The sequence below is a fragment of the Artemia sp. Qi Xiang Cuo genome, chromosome 6 (assembly GCF_049724085.1).
Source record: "Artemia sp. Qi Xiang Cuo chromosome 6, ASM4972408v1, whole genome shotgun sequence".
NCBI classification, from domain to species: domain Eukaryota; kingdom Metazoa; phylum Arthropoda; class Branchiopoda; order Anostraca; family Artemiidae; genus Artemia; species Artemia sp. Qi Xiang Cuo.
In genome coordinates, this window is record NC_142799.1 from 32,611,650 (window position 1) to 32,625,755 (window position 14,106).

Genomic DNA, 14,106 nt, shown 5'->3' on the forward strand with positions numbered 1-14,106 from the left:
TATCATTTCTTTCAACATACATCCGAAACACGAAGGCAAATATATAGAAAAAATATTTAAAAATATATAGAAAACATTTTGTTGTTGAAACAAATAGAATGAAGAAAAACTGAAACGTGTAGAAAAATCTGAAAAAGCAAGGTGTTTCAAGTTTCGTAGAACATTGTAAAATAGTGAGTAGATTCAGAATGAAGCTCGTAGTATTCAAATATCATTGCGAAAGGAAGGCAAAAGGGAAGAAAAACCAAAAAAAAGCAAGAAAGAGATATTGTACAAGGGAAAAGTATAAGCGAAGAGCAACCATTTTACTTAACACTTGTGTATGTATAACAAATAAACAGAAGAACAGAACTAAACGGTTTAATTTTCAATTCGAAAAACAAGAAACGAAAAAAAAACTTATTAATAGTATGCTAATGTCGATTTAGTCAAACAAAACCCAGAAAATTATTTCTTCGGAAGTGACCATACACGAAAAAGCAGAAATTCCACACAAGGGACCCTTTTCAAACTGATCCTAAATTACCGTTTATATCAGTCCGAACTATTCATACTTTGAATTAACACCAAACTACGCCTTAATATTCATCTAGGATAAAAAGAAGTACAATTATTTTTGAGATTTTGCCAAATAAAACATTAAGCTACTGGCAACTATGACTAAAATATTAATGAATAGGCGTTACAATTACAAAGGAAACAGGTGTAATTTTCGCAGTGATAACACATGGTATTATATAGGTCGTAGCATCAAAGGAGAAAAGTTTACTTTTTAAAATCAAGAACTCTGAATTCGTAATAAACAAAGTTTGGATAAATATTGCCTATCAGAAGATTAGAGTTAATCACAAAGCTACTGATTTCATATTCGAGACTTCCTCGTGGCACAACTGTGTAAATTTTATTTTTATTCCATTACTATAAATACTACTACCAACCCACGGCAGCACCAAGCAACCTGACGCCAACATAGCTACGCACGCACCTCTTCCATCCCAGTCTATGCAAAGCCCCCCTCTTTACATCCTCACAAGAAGTTCCCATTTCTCTTGAATCTTTCCTTGTGACATCCTCCAATACCATTCGAGGACGACCTGCTTTTTGCAATCTTTGGCGATCTGTCATAGTTCGTCTGCAGAATGTGTCCTAGCCATCTCATCCTTTCTCACATTGTAACTCTGGAAAGTGGGATTAAACCAAATTTTTCGTCGAGCTTACGTTTGAGATACGGTCAGTTAGGCAGGAACCTAAGAAAATCGGTAGATAATTTCTCTGAAAAACATCTAGCAAATCCTCCTCCGATTTTCGGAGCGCCGATGCTCCAGAACCATACTTGACCGCTGTCATCACTGCAGTTTTCAATATTCTAATCTTGGTTCACATATTTATCTTCCTATTCTTTCAAACTTTTTTGAACTGCGAAAAGAAAAACCTGGGTCATTGCTATTCTACTTTTAACATCTTCACTTCACCCTCCATCTTTACTAATAATGCTACCTAGGTAAATGAAGCTGTCCATATGATCTATCTTCTCATTACCTAACATCACCTCTTCACTTTTACTTATTCCTAATCTTAGCGACTTAGTTTTCATGACATTAATATTTAAACCTATTCTTGCACCCTATACTTGCAGAGTCAAAAATTACCCATAGTTAAGTCGAATAGGCTTAAGAAACTACAGCCTTAAATGATGTACTGAGCCTCAACTTGGGAGGCCCAGATATCTGCTTCCGAATTGACTGAGTTCACATAGGCATTGAGGAACCAATCCATCATATCATTATGGATGAGACAACTATATATGACTTACCTCAGCGCTGATTGGTACCAGAGCCAAAAGCGCTTGTTTGGCCCCTTCGCAGTTGTCTGAATGACCAGAAATTTTAATTGTGTCCTCTTTTCGCGGTTCAGTAAGTTCTTCACCTGATTCTGGATTGGCTGGGTTCATTTCGCCATTCCCTGAAATAGGAAAATTGAAAACGATCTAATAAATTTTTAAAAGAATACAATCCCTAACAAAACTTATATGTTGAATCCTCGTCTTGGTCTAACGTTTTTACAATAATCAAGCTAGGACTCTTATTAGAGCCATTTATATTTAGTTTCTTCGATTTTTATCATAAGTTGAATTTCATCTTCATTCAATTTTTTTCACTCAAAACGACTATTAGTTATATAGTGAAAATATTAAATTAGTTTTAATTTGCAATTCATTGTCTTTCAAAAAAATTACTCACTGTAATCTTCTTTATTGTTTACATAAAAAAACAACTAATATAAAAAAAAAACCTTGGACAGCAACAAGGCCAAAAATACATTAAAAATCCAACATAAATAAAAAAAGATTACAAATAAACAAAAAAGAGGGAAAAAGGGTCTTCCAAAACATGACTCAGGACACCTTTAAATACAGCCTACCAAGCAAGTTGGGGTAGTTACATCTCGGCCGTCAAGCTACTAGTGCCTTGCTCTTGCATTTTTCAAAGAAAAAAAAATAAATAAATAAACAAAGGAAGAATTTTAATCTCGTCAGAGATCTATTGTCTGAGTTATTGGGCATTATTTATTTATTTTATTTTTTTTTTGCTGTTAGTACACTCATTTCCTCTCAAGCCTGAAGATAAAGAAGTTTGATGAAAATATTCTCATACTCCTCTTTGCCCTATTGGTAGAAGCATAAATTTAATAGTTTTGCTCTTTCATTACTGACTGAAGACTATGGCCTTAATAGTTAGATGACCAAGAGCTAGGTTTTCTTTCTTGTGTCACCCAGCCAACCAAAAAGCATGGACGCCCCTGCTTAGTGCTTATGTGTTGAAGAAGGGGCACAACTGAAAATTCAAAATTGGCAACAACAATGTTGGACTCCTACCCGAAAATTCCATTAGTTTGATCACTGCATTTCTTCTTCTTTTTTTTTTAGTGCCACACCAAAAAATCGGATATCCTATTCCATAACGAAGGGGGAGAGCCCTAATATTGAACGAAGATTCCTTTTCCCTGAAAATTCGGAAAATAGTTGCCCCGAAATATGCTTTTTCTGCCTCATTGGAATTTTGGCTGTCTAAACCTTTAGCCCTTCAGGACTTTCAAGGTGGGTCTCAAAAAAACTAAGAAATTAAGAAATATGTAATGACTAAACTTGATTGCACTTTTTTTTAATATGATTTCTTCTTAAGTTCTAGAGCGCAGTTGCAAAAAAAAAAAAAAAAAAAAAAAAAAAAAAAAAAAAAAAATTGAATTAGGAGATATCATCCGACTATTATGCAATCAAATGATCTGCCATATTGATCACAGTGGCCAAAGAAGGTTTAAAATCCTTAATGTAGACATACATGAAAAAAAAGCACAATTGCAAACTTTTACTTGATATGAACTACTAGCCTACAAGCTTTAATTTTTTAAATCCTTTCTTTATACTGAAATATGACTAAGATACATAGGCTATAAGCTCGTATTCCAAATTACTAGCACAAACAAGAAAAACTAACCGTTAGTATCTCTGTCAGGGAATTTGATGTTGACATTATGTTCGGCAGTGATTGCTTGCACTTTACTTCCCTTAGCGCCCATCACTGTCCTATGATACTGTTGGGGTATTACACAATCAATTGTCACTTGATGCTCCAAGTCTTCAACGATTTCTTTAATACGTTGCTTTGCTTGAGCTACGCACTCTTTAGCACCTAAATAAATAAAACAATATTAAAATAGTAACTTTGAATGTGAAAGTTCATATATAGTATCAGTTATGAAAATACTAACACGCACCCCATCACATTTACATTTGAAGAGGAAGAAAGCCCTGGGTTTAATCCAGGTACATAAATATATAGCTTGTGATTCTAATAGGGCGATATAGGACTATTCATTGTCACTTAAGTTCAGACCCAGTCAAATTATTTGTTTTCATTTGACCACTCTTCATTACGCGTATTAACACGTCAAGTGACATTTAAAATACATTTTGTTTTTTCGTCTATAATTTGTTTAGAGAAAGAGCAATGATAATTTCTGCAATTATGTTAATCCTGTATGTTATAACCAATGTTTAAAATGTAGTTGTATTTTTATTATTCACAAAATATTTTAATCAGCCCAATGAATGGAGCTAAAGAGAATGATGTGGCTTCATGCTTTGTCGCCCTCGAACGGCTTTGTGCTGCAACGAGTTGTTAACAGTAAGAATAACATTTGACTTCCGTAATACTGTTTTCCTATTAATTCTTTTTCTCGGTGGTGGGCAGCGGGAGGGGCTAATCAAACTATTGCTCTTTTGGGAGGCACAAAAATCACCGACTATAAAGTGCCTATTGTCACTTCTTTTCAACCTCCTATTTTAGTTCATAAGTGTCCCAAAAAACAACCCAATATATTTTTGTTTTGTTTTAGTATCTGAACTCTCATGCTATATTACGCACTAACTTTTATGTAATCATTGTAAACAAGATATTAACCTTTCTAAAGAGGTAGGCACCGGCATTATTTTGATGATTTTCTCTATAATTTACTTGTAATTCCACGGTTTTTTCTGTTTCAAAATTTGACCCCCCCCCCCCAAAAAAAAAGAAGAAAATACCTCTACACATGTCTGCTTCTTCCTTACACATTACACTTTATAGACCTGAGGGCTGCTAAATTGTACGTATATTCTTTAGTTAATACCCTATTTATCTATCAACAAATTGTCTGACAGGCTTTGGACAGAGGGCAATGTGAGGGATAGTATCGCCTGTACACTTTCAAAATCGTTCTCCAATATAGATATTCCCCTTCATCTTTATCCTCGATTAATCTCTTACCACTTTTACCTAGTTCCACTCTTACCAAGTTGCAAAGTTTCTCTTTCTTCTCTTGAGTCTTATGGTAGCGTTGGCTGACAATATATGGTTCGGCTGGTAGAGGATATCTAGCGTCTCAAACGTCCATAAAGTTTATGTGTACAGTATAAAATGTTTATTTATACATATAACACAGTTAGAACAATAAATGTACATACGACGAGGACAGACTCAGAACTGACTAAATTAATCTTAATTGGTCACTTATATTCAGTAAAACTAGGATATAAACTCCCAGACATGACAGGAACTCCCATACTCTAACCTGTCAATTATACAACTATGTAAGCTATCACAGAAGAGGAATTACTGCAAATACGCAAAGTTTACTATATTGAAATGAGTCATCTAGGAAACTGAGATTTAAAACAAACTGTATCTAACATAACTATGTATCTACGGAAAACTTTATAGATTTTCATCAAAGTTTACAACGCACAAATAGCCAGAATTTTACAAGTGTTTGACTTAGGCGACGGGTTTTCAATTTTCTCCCTTTTAAAGGGAACCCTATCTACATTGCTCCTGGTCTCTACCGACATATTTTTAGGCTTTCTATATTCTAGCAAAAAAGGCATATCCACACAATTTTTTTCGAGTGAAGGGCCTTCAAAAGTGGAGGGCGGAGGGCACTGACCTGAAAAGTAGCACCTCCTTGATAAACAGTTCCCCCTACACCTCTTTAAGGATGCACCTAATATCCACATCGTCTTTGCCCTGCCGTCTGCTGATATTTAATGATTATACAAATAGTACATTCCACTCAACTCAAATAGTAAGGAACACTGACAAGACCTGGAAACTAAGGTCGGTCTCCAAGAAACAAAGAAAGAAAAGAAGGAGAAAAAAAAAACTGTCTCCTGAAAATGCCTTTTTGTTTTTTCCCTTTTTCTAAGTTTACTCGGTGCCCCCTACATAACTTGTAGCTCGAGTTCCACATTTTAATTAAACTTGGAAACTATACGCAATTTTCGGCAGTTAAAATTCTTATAGAAAAAGGTTAAATCACCATGAGTTAGATTCAACTGAAAATCTAAAATTTAGTATGAAAATGTACAAGGTACATGTGTCTACGCATAATTTAACATATTTAAAAGCCTTGTTCAAGATATCCGAAAATACCAAGAATGGTGCCATAAAACCCAAATTAAAGAGAAATTACCATTTTCCCCTATAATTCTTATAAATAGATAATCCTAATTTCATGTCTAATTTAGGGTATTCCTTAGTGAGTATTGATCTAATACAGAATAGATATATTCCGCTCACCTTTAATAACAACTCGGTCACTATCAACTCCAGGACGAGGAAAACTGATGGAAACACCACCAAATTGTTCAGCCAAGTCTTGAAGAACCTCTCCACGTCGGGCAACAAAGTGTCTATGATGTCGTGGCTCCACTTTCATTTCATCTTCGGTCGTGCTTTCGAGTTCTTTGATTTTCAGTTCCAACTCAGTACGAGCCTTTTGAACTGACTCTTTTTTCCCAATAATAGTTATTAGAGAGCGATCTGCATCTTCATCACCTGGGAAAACAATGCGAGCTCCAGTGTTTTCTCTTATCTAAAAATTAAACAAACATGTTGCGTTAGAAATGCCACATCCCTTGGACGAAAGAAAAATTGTTAATGGAAAACCATAATTGCATAAACTACATGCATCAAGGTTTCTAGCAAATACTATTATAATTACTGAAAAAAAGTTAGCCTTTTATTTATAAGTAAGTTTTTTTTTGAAAAGTAATAATGTCGGATTTATACCACAAGGTATATGACAGAATTGCAACTTAAAAGATAGCTATTACTGACAAAACATTTGAAGTCCAAATATGATGCTAACATAAGTTTTACAATGCTTCCTTCCCAGGGTCGGCGGCGCCAGGGGAATATCTAGTATCCCCAAACCCCTAAGGAATGATATGTAAACTAGCAAATGACATACAATTACCCCTCCCCCTCCAGGAACGGCAGCCAGGGAAGCTTGCAGCGGCCCCTCCCTAGCTTTTGAACTGTCCTTAATAGATTGTTAATAAATCCCAAAGACTCAATAACATAATCAAATCGATAATTTAAGTTCAACAATGTACCTATATGCCTAATACATTTGGAACTTCGTTTTGATGTTTTACAGTTTATTCTGACATCTGAATCATTTAATTATTATTACAATAGCAGTAGAGCCTGTGGTACGAGAGGCTCTAAAGAAAAAGTTCAATCTCTTGTGAGGGTTGAAAACATACTGATTACCAGATTGTATAATGGAGAAATACTCACTTCAGATAAGCGTTCTACAACATCATGCATATTTGTCAGATTGGTGATTGGCTGATCCCGACATTACCAATTATACAGGCAGATTAAAAAAAAATATTACCTTTCTAATATTGGCTCCATTCCTTCCAATTAGAAAGCGATGATGCTCAGGCTTAGCTTTGACTGTTTCCTGATAATCTGATATGTTCCTTTCTTGCGACAATTCTAGCAACGTCTTTTTGGCCTTTGCCACTTCCTCTTTCGGCCCACGAAGGGTTACTTTATCAGAATTAGCTTCAGATGGAGGAAACTTGATTTGAACTCCACCGCATTCGTCCATTATCGACTGAATCAGCTTGCCACCAGCCCCAATTATGAAGTTATGATATCGTGAAGGGATTGACACTTCTTCCGTGACCATGGTAACCTATAAGAAATTAATCGATAGATTCATATTCAGTACATTCCCAAATATAAGGGACCCTCTTCAAATTCTTTACATTAAAGTTTAAATTTCGCACAAAAGTACTTCACAAAAGGGCTCATTCGGATGCATTTGTTTTTCAAGCTAAGAAAATGTTTCGACGTAAGAGGAATGCTGATGCCTCCATTAAATGTCCAAAACCTTAAACTCCATAGCTTGGGCGCCAGACCTCTATAATGTGACAACTAGGTGATCAAAAAGACACAGTCCGTTTGACAATAGTTTCCGACTATATCGACCACGTTGAATCTTAATATGGGTGGTGGCAAAGCTGGAGGTGACGGCTTGACCTTCTAAAATCCAAAAAACACCCTTTTTTGGCCTATAAAATGTGTACATACTGTTTATTTTTTTTTTAGGTTGTACCACTCCAATTTAGTTGCATGACATCTCATATTATTCCTAATATGGTCGTCTCTTAGAAAATGTTTGTTTTTTTCCGATACCTTGTATAGTCCCGGAGCTATAGGCTAATATTTAATAATTTTCCCTGAAAATCTCAAAATTCAAATGTTTATTTCAAGGTAAAGCACGTATCTCGTAACTTAATATATTTTTAGGATTTTTCATCTTTTACCGGAATTTACCTTGGATATTGAGCTTCACATTGTCGAACATTTCCAAGCTCCAGCTGTTTGTTGAAGCTGCACAGAATTTTTTTTTAAGTATAAGCCAAAAATGTATGCGAAAATGTATCTTTGCCAAAAAGTCATAAGTCACAATAGTCTACGCTAAAATTTAGCGTGGATTCCAAATATCAACGTTAATTTTCAACCCAATATTAAGTTCGTTGGTTATAGGCTCATTACTTATTTTTAGGCCTTTTTTTTTTAAATGGTACAGCGAGACATGTTTATATGCTAAATTTTGACGCCGAGTCTAACGGTAGTGTTGACTTGGTCATCGTGTTTCAACTTTAGTTGCTATATACTATTTAATTTGCTATAAGCTCTGATTTTATGAAGTACTGTACATCTATATAAAAATACTTGGGTTGAAATTAATTGAGTAAAAATACAAGTAAAGCCTGTCAAAATACAGTTCCCGCGCATCCCAACGGTTTTCCCCCAACGTACGAAAAAATCCCGCTAATCCTCGTCTGAATCGTCGCTGTCGGCACCACATCGCCCACCACATGCGCAAAGAATGTCGCATGGCTTTATCCCCAAACAAGGACACTTTTTACTGCATACAGTTTTACAGTAACAAAAGGTCGAAGCCTTGTTGACAGTTAGAGGCCAGGGGGTCAGCGCTGAAGTCACTGGACTGACTCCTAAAATGTCATGATGGGTCCAGCCAACCTCAAGTGGGTTGAAGACACAGGGCTTAGAAATCACAGCCTGAAGAATAATGCTCCACTGAATTATAGCTCTCTTGACGTTATATACGAAAGAACCATCTGTTGGGGGTAAGCTGTTCAAGTTCTTTTTTTCTGGGAAATAAATGAATTCGGAGGTCATTGAGAGAATCAAATTCGGACTGTTCTTTGCTATATACCCATACAGCCAATTTCGTACAGATACGCATGATTTCGGGCTCGTACATAATGATGTTTCGGATATCACTCCACACTTTCAGTGTAAGATCAGCTTTGATTCAAGAATCAAATTTCTTGAATGAGCTGTGATTTAACAGCAGATGTAGCAAATGTTTTTTTGCCCTTCGAGAAGAAAAAAATGACCGTATCACATCCACTAATGCAATGTAGCAGCCCTATTGACTCTAAAACAGCACACGATGTTCTGTTCACAATTGTATGGATCGGAAAGACTTTTTACACGGAACTGAACGTAGAGCTCGGGTTTATAGCCCGGGTCACACCTGCAGATGAATATTTCGCGAGAGTTCTGTAATAGAATGACCACAATGTCTTTATCATTCGCTTCAACAATTACTTGGGAACATACATTTCTGTAGCATTCGGCAACATGGAGAGCCACACGCGTGTCGGCTTCTTCATGTGTGCTGCACAAGGTAGCTTCGTAGTCCGGGTTCGGATCTAATGTCGTTTTGGATGGGACCAGTTTTAGGACCTTCATGTTGTCACTGAATCCGCCAGAGAGGTAAATGGTAAATCTTAATTCAGAAAGACAGACATGGCTCCACAATTCAAAAATACATTCGATAAGTCTTGACTTACTCTCTGACTGCATAAGCAAGATATCCCAGTTTTCTAGCACCATGCTCTTCGTAACGATAAAACTCTTCGTCACTGTATTTCCTCTCCGCTCATGACATCCACTACTGTCTTTTAGAACAATAGGATGCCCGAACATGTTTGCAAGGCCAAACACTCCGTCATACCAATCAGCTACAATATGCAGCTCGGTTGTAGATTTTGGGAGTCGATTTAAGAGCCATGCAAGGATTAGTTTAGAAAATGCCTCAACGGGTTCGGTTTTGTCTGGCACTTGCGACCCGATTAACGGCAAGAAATCTACCACCACACCACGTCCCGCGACCGTGTTAATCGGTACTTCACTAGGCCAACTTTCTAAACTTGCAGAGGTACGAATGAACTCGAGAAAACTTGACTTCGTACCCGATGGAAGTTTAATACGTTCACCAGCTCCTGCTTCAAATATTGCTGGGGCGTAGGGCAAAAGTTCATGCGGCATGATCTTACTTAGCATCTCAAGCGTAGATTCTTGACTAGTGACAACAGTAACCAAAATCCTTTTAACAGCTTCCAATTCAGCATGAACGCTGCTACCGGTCTTGGTTGTCGAGCGTTTGGCCTGTTTTGTTTCGCAATCCATAGTCTTTACTTTAACCTTGGAAAAGGGGTTGGGTTTTCCGTCGAAGTATGCTTCCAATGCTTTTAAACCACTAGCACATGCACTCATGAGGCTCTTTGTCACTGCCTCATCAGCTACTTGATTTGAAATGATATTCACAAATGATTCCTCATCACATGTAAAGGGATCAATATGGTCTTCGACAACAGAGACCACACTACTGACAAGGTTTTCTTGGCGCTTCTCAAAGGCTCCATTTTTGCTTCCTTCACCGTCAAATTCACTCATGCTCTCAATTCCGGTAAGTCGACAAAGGGCAGAGGAAACTTCAGCACAGAATGGTATGGTGGTAGTCCACTTGGCAACTGCCATTGAGCTCAGTGTGATTCCCTTTATTCGTCCCTTTTGTTATGATTCAAAGTTGAGTGTGGATTCCAGTGCATGATCTGGGGAAACACAATTCATCTTGCAGTTTTTCCGCTTCACGTTGAATAGTCCTTTGACAAAGATATCATGCAAGCTAGGTAGGAATGTTTTCATGTCACTCAAATACTGGAGTAGACATGCAGTATACTTATAAGGCCCTGCGGCTGTCACATTCGGCAACATGAGGGTTGCACCCATAATATGACCTTCCCAGTCTCCCCCACGCTCTGCCATCAGGAACTGGAGAAGAATCAGCACAAGATTCATATACTCCATCCACAGCTTCGTTGTAAGGTTTTGGTCACGCGACTTGTTGAACTGGTTCATCAAAGGCTTCATAGATTCCAAGTGTTTGTCTAGGTTGTCGAATGAGCCTCCGCAATTCATAAACGTAGATATCAAATCTGACAGCTCATCAAAAGTACTTGCTTCTTCGTCTGATTCAATGTAATACTGTTCAAGAGCATTCCAATATACTCTGTACAAGGCCTCTACTACGATGATGTGAGTCTGCATACACCTGTAATAGGGTTTTCCAGTCATAGCTTTTTTCCCAGTTCCAGGGAGTAAAATGCCAGCCTTACTAAATATTTCCTCAAGCCCCGAGCCTTTCATGAGGTACCCAATCAAACCAAGGAAGCTCATACAAAAATGCAATCCACCCATTCTTGGTATAACGTCACTGAATGCTTCAGGCTGTTTATTTTTTAATGCGATAATGATCTCGTAGATAGCTAGGTCACACGTTATTACAGTATGAGGTAACTTCAGTGCGTGAGCTGTACGATGCATAACGTTTATTGCCTCTTCAACAACTGCTGGATTAGATGGAGCACTTGGTATGACTGGTAGATATCCGATACGAGTGATAGGTATCACTTCACTCTCTATTTGACTCTCTATCTCAGTAGCTGATGCTTGATCAGCAGTTTTATTGTGGTGCTTACGACGGAGGAACTTTTTGCAACAGGCTTTGTGCCACTTGTGCTCCTTCTCATGAAAATCTGGTTCATAAGATTGTTTTTTTAATGCTCTGTAAGCTAAATTGCACTTGCACCTGACTTGAAGGACACTCACAACTCGACGCATGTCTGTAAGCTTATACAATTTCTCATTCTTTGTCTGGCAAATAATGCACAAAGAGAAATTAATCGTTGTTTTATTTTGGGGGCTAAGCATGAAGCGCAGATGTTTTCCCTTCAGCTTTTCCATTGTTGACCTAGAAAGAAAAACATCAGAAATTGTCTTTAAAGTCCACTTTTTACAAACTTTACACAAAAATCATTTCATATTGCTTTTTTTTCATTGCTGACCATGCCAGTAGTCTTCATATTTACCAAATCGAGCAGAATATCATTGCAGTGTAACTAAGCTAAGTACAGGAGGCTTACTTTAGTGTCCCAGTTCACTTTCAAGCCATGCTCACTCAACTGGCAAACAATTTATTGTAAATATTTTAAGTTGTTGATAGGCATCGACTAGATTAGGCATAGACTAGCAGTCAGGGATATTAATTATTTTATGTATAACCATCAATATAATGTACTACTTCAACACTGTAGTAGTACACCACAGGATCTGTACCTCAAAATTTGAGACCTATGTCTAACCAACAGTGTACTACTCCAGGTATAGCATAATAGGACCTACACCATGTTTAATGTAGTACTGATGGTGGGGTGTAGTACTCAAATTCTGAGGTACAGATCCCATGTTGTACTACTGCAGGGGTGAAGTAGTACATTATGTTGATGGTAGTACATAAGACAAGTAATATCCCTAACTGTAGGCTAGGGTAGGCTGCGCCAAATGTTAGATATACCCAGCATTTGGCGTAGGGTATCCAAAATATTGGATTTGTGGTAGATTGGTTTAAGGTGGTCTCAGCAACATCAAGACTAACATACCCTAAAAATGTCTGATCTAACTTAGCCTAATTACAGTATAGGCCAAGTCTACATAGAAATGTCACAAAATGTCTATCAAACAGTTTGAGATAAAAACTCATTCTTAATTCCAACCTGGTCTTGAGTTTTCATCTTGAAGCCTAATACTCAGTTTCTGTTCACTCATTTCCAGCAATCTGAAAGTTATTTAGCCTACCTGTCCATGACATTACACAGTTACATAAGGCAGGCATTAGGCGTCGTTCAGTTCCTATTCTTAGCTCTAACCACTAACAGTAGAGCTTCTCAATCATACTACCAACCTCAAGTTTAATCAGCAACAGAGAACACAAGATTGTTTCTTTCACGAAAGCTCATTTTATCATTTTCGTCTTCTTGTTCCTACGACATGTGTACCTGGGAAATTCTATCTCAAGATTAATTAGTAAAACACTGATCCTCGTGAAAATAAATTTAAAATTTGTTGGAAGATTCATGCTCATAGTCGTATTCTGTGTGAAATTGTGTCATAAAAGATTTGTCACATAGTCATTTTGGAAATATGTGTTTTTGCATATAAATTTTGACGTCTACTTTTTCAAAAAATGCTAGACGGCTTCACCGAACAGTTGAAGCTTTGAACTTTACGGCACTGTGAAGCTAAATACTCAAGGTAAATTTTGGAAAAGGATGAAATATACAAAAATTACAGAAAGGTCCAAGATACGTGGTTTATCAGAAAATGAACCTTTGAATTTTGAGATTTTCGGGGAAAATCAATAAATATTAGCCTATAGCTCCTGGGCTATACGAGATATGGGAAAAAATAGAACATATTCTATGAGAGGACTATGTCAGGAACAAAATGAGATGTCACGCCACTACATCGGAGTGGTACAACCTTAGAAAAAAAAAATAAACAGTCTGTACACGTTTTATAGGCCTAAAAGAGTGTTTTTTGGCTTTTACAAGGTCAAGCCGTGATCTCCAGCTCTGCCACAAACCCATATTCAGATTCAGCGTGGTCGATATAGTCGGAACCTGTTTTCAAACTGACTGTGTTTTTCTGATCACCTCAACTCAGAAATAAGCGAGATACGCTTTAGTGGCGCCCGGACTACCAGTTAAATTTTTGTTACAGTGCTTCAATATGTAATGACTAATGTTCCCCGTCAAAACTACCTATACAAAGGAGGGATAATAGTACATATATTGGCTCCTTCTCTCCTCTTCTTAGTCATAAATTCGTGCCATTTTGCAAAAAGGGCCTAAGTCAACTTTTTTCTGAAAATGAGTTAAGCATATGATCCGAAAGAGCTCGAAGAGATCTGTCGAGTTGTCTTTTCAAAATGGGCTTATCTTCAATTCTGACTGAGTTACAAATTTTGTTAAAAGGACTTTTTTTCCTATTATTCGAGGGCTCATGCCTCAAGAAAACATCTTCCGCGTCAAAACTACCTGTACAAAGGAGGGAT

The 14,106-nt window shown here is 37.1% G+C and overlaps 1 protein-coding gene across 1 annotated transcript in view; it reads right to left on the bottom strand.

Moving 5' to 3' along the window:
- Positions 1-14,106, bottom strand: part of Dp1 (satellite-binding protein 1 Dp1) — an 80,231-nt gene that overhangs the window by 20,632 nt on the left and 45,493 nt on the right. Inside the window, 4 exon segments of the mRNA XM_089090650.1 lie at positions 1,814-1,962; positions 3,495-3,689; positions 6,114-6,408; positions 7,219-7,524. Of these exon segments, the coding sequence (XP_088946776.1) occupies positions 1,814-1,962; positions 3,495-3,689; positions 6,114-6,408; positions 7,219-7,524 (945 nt within the window).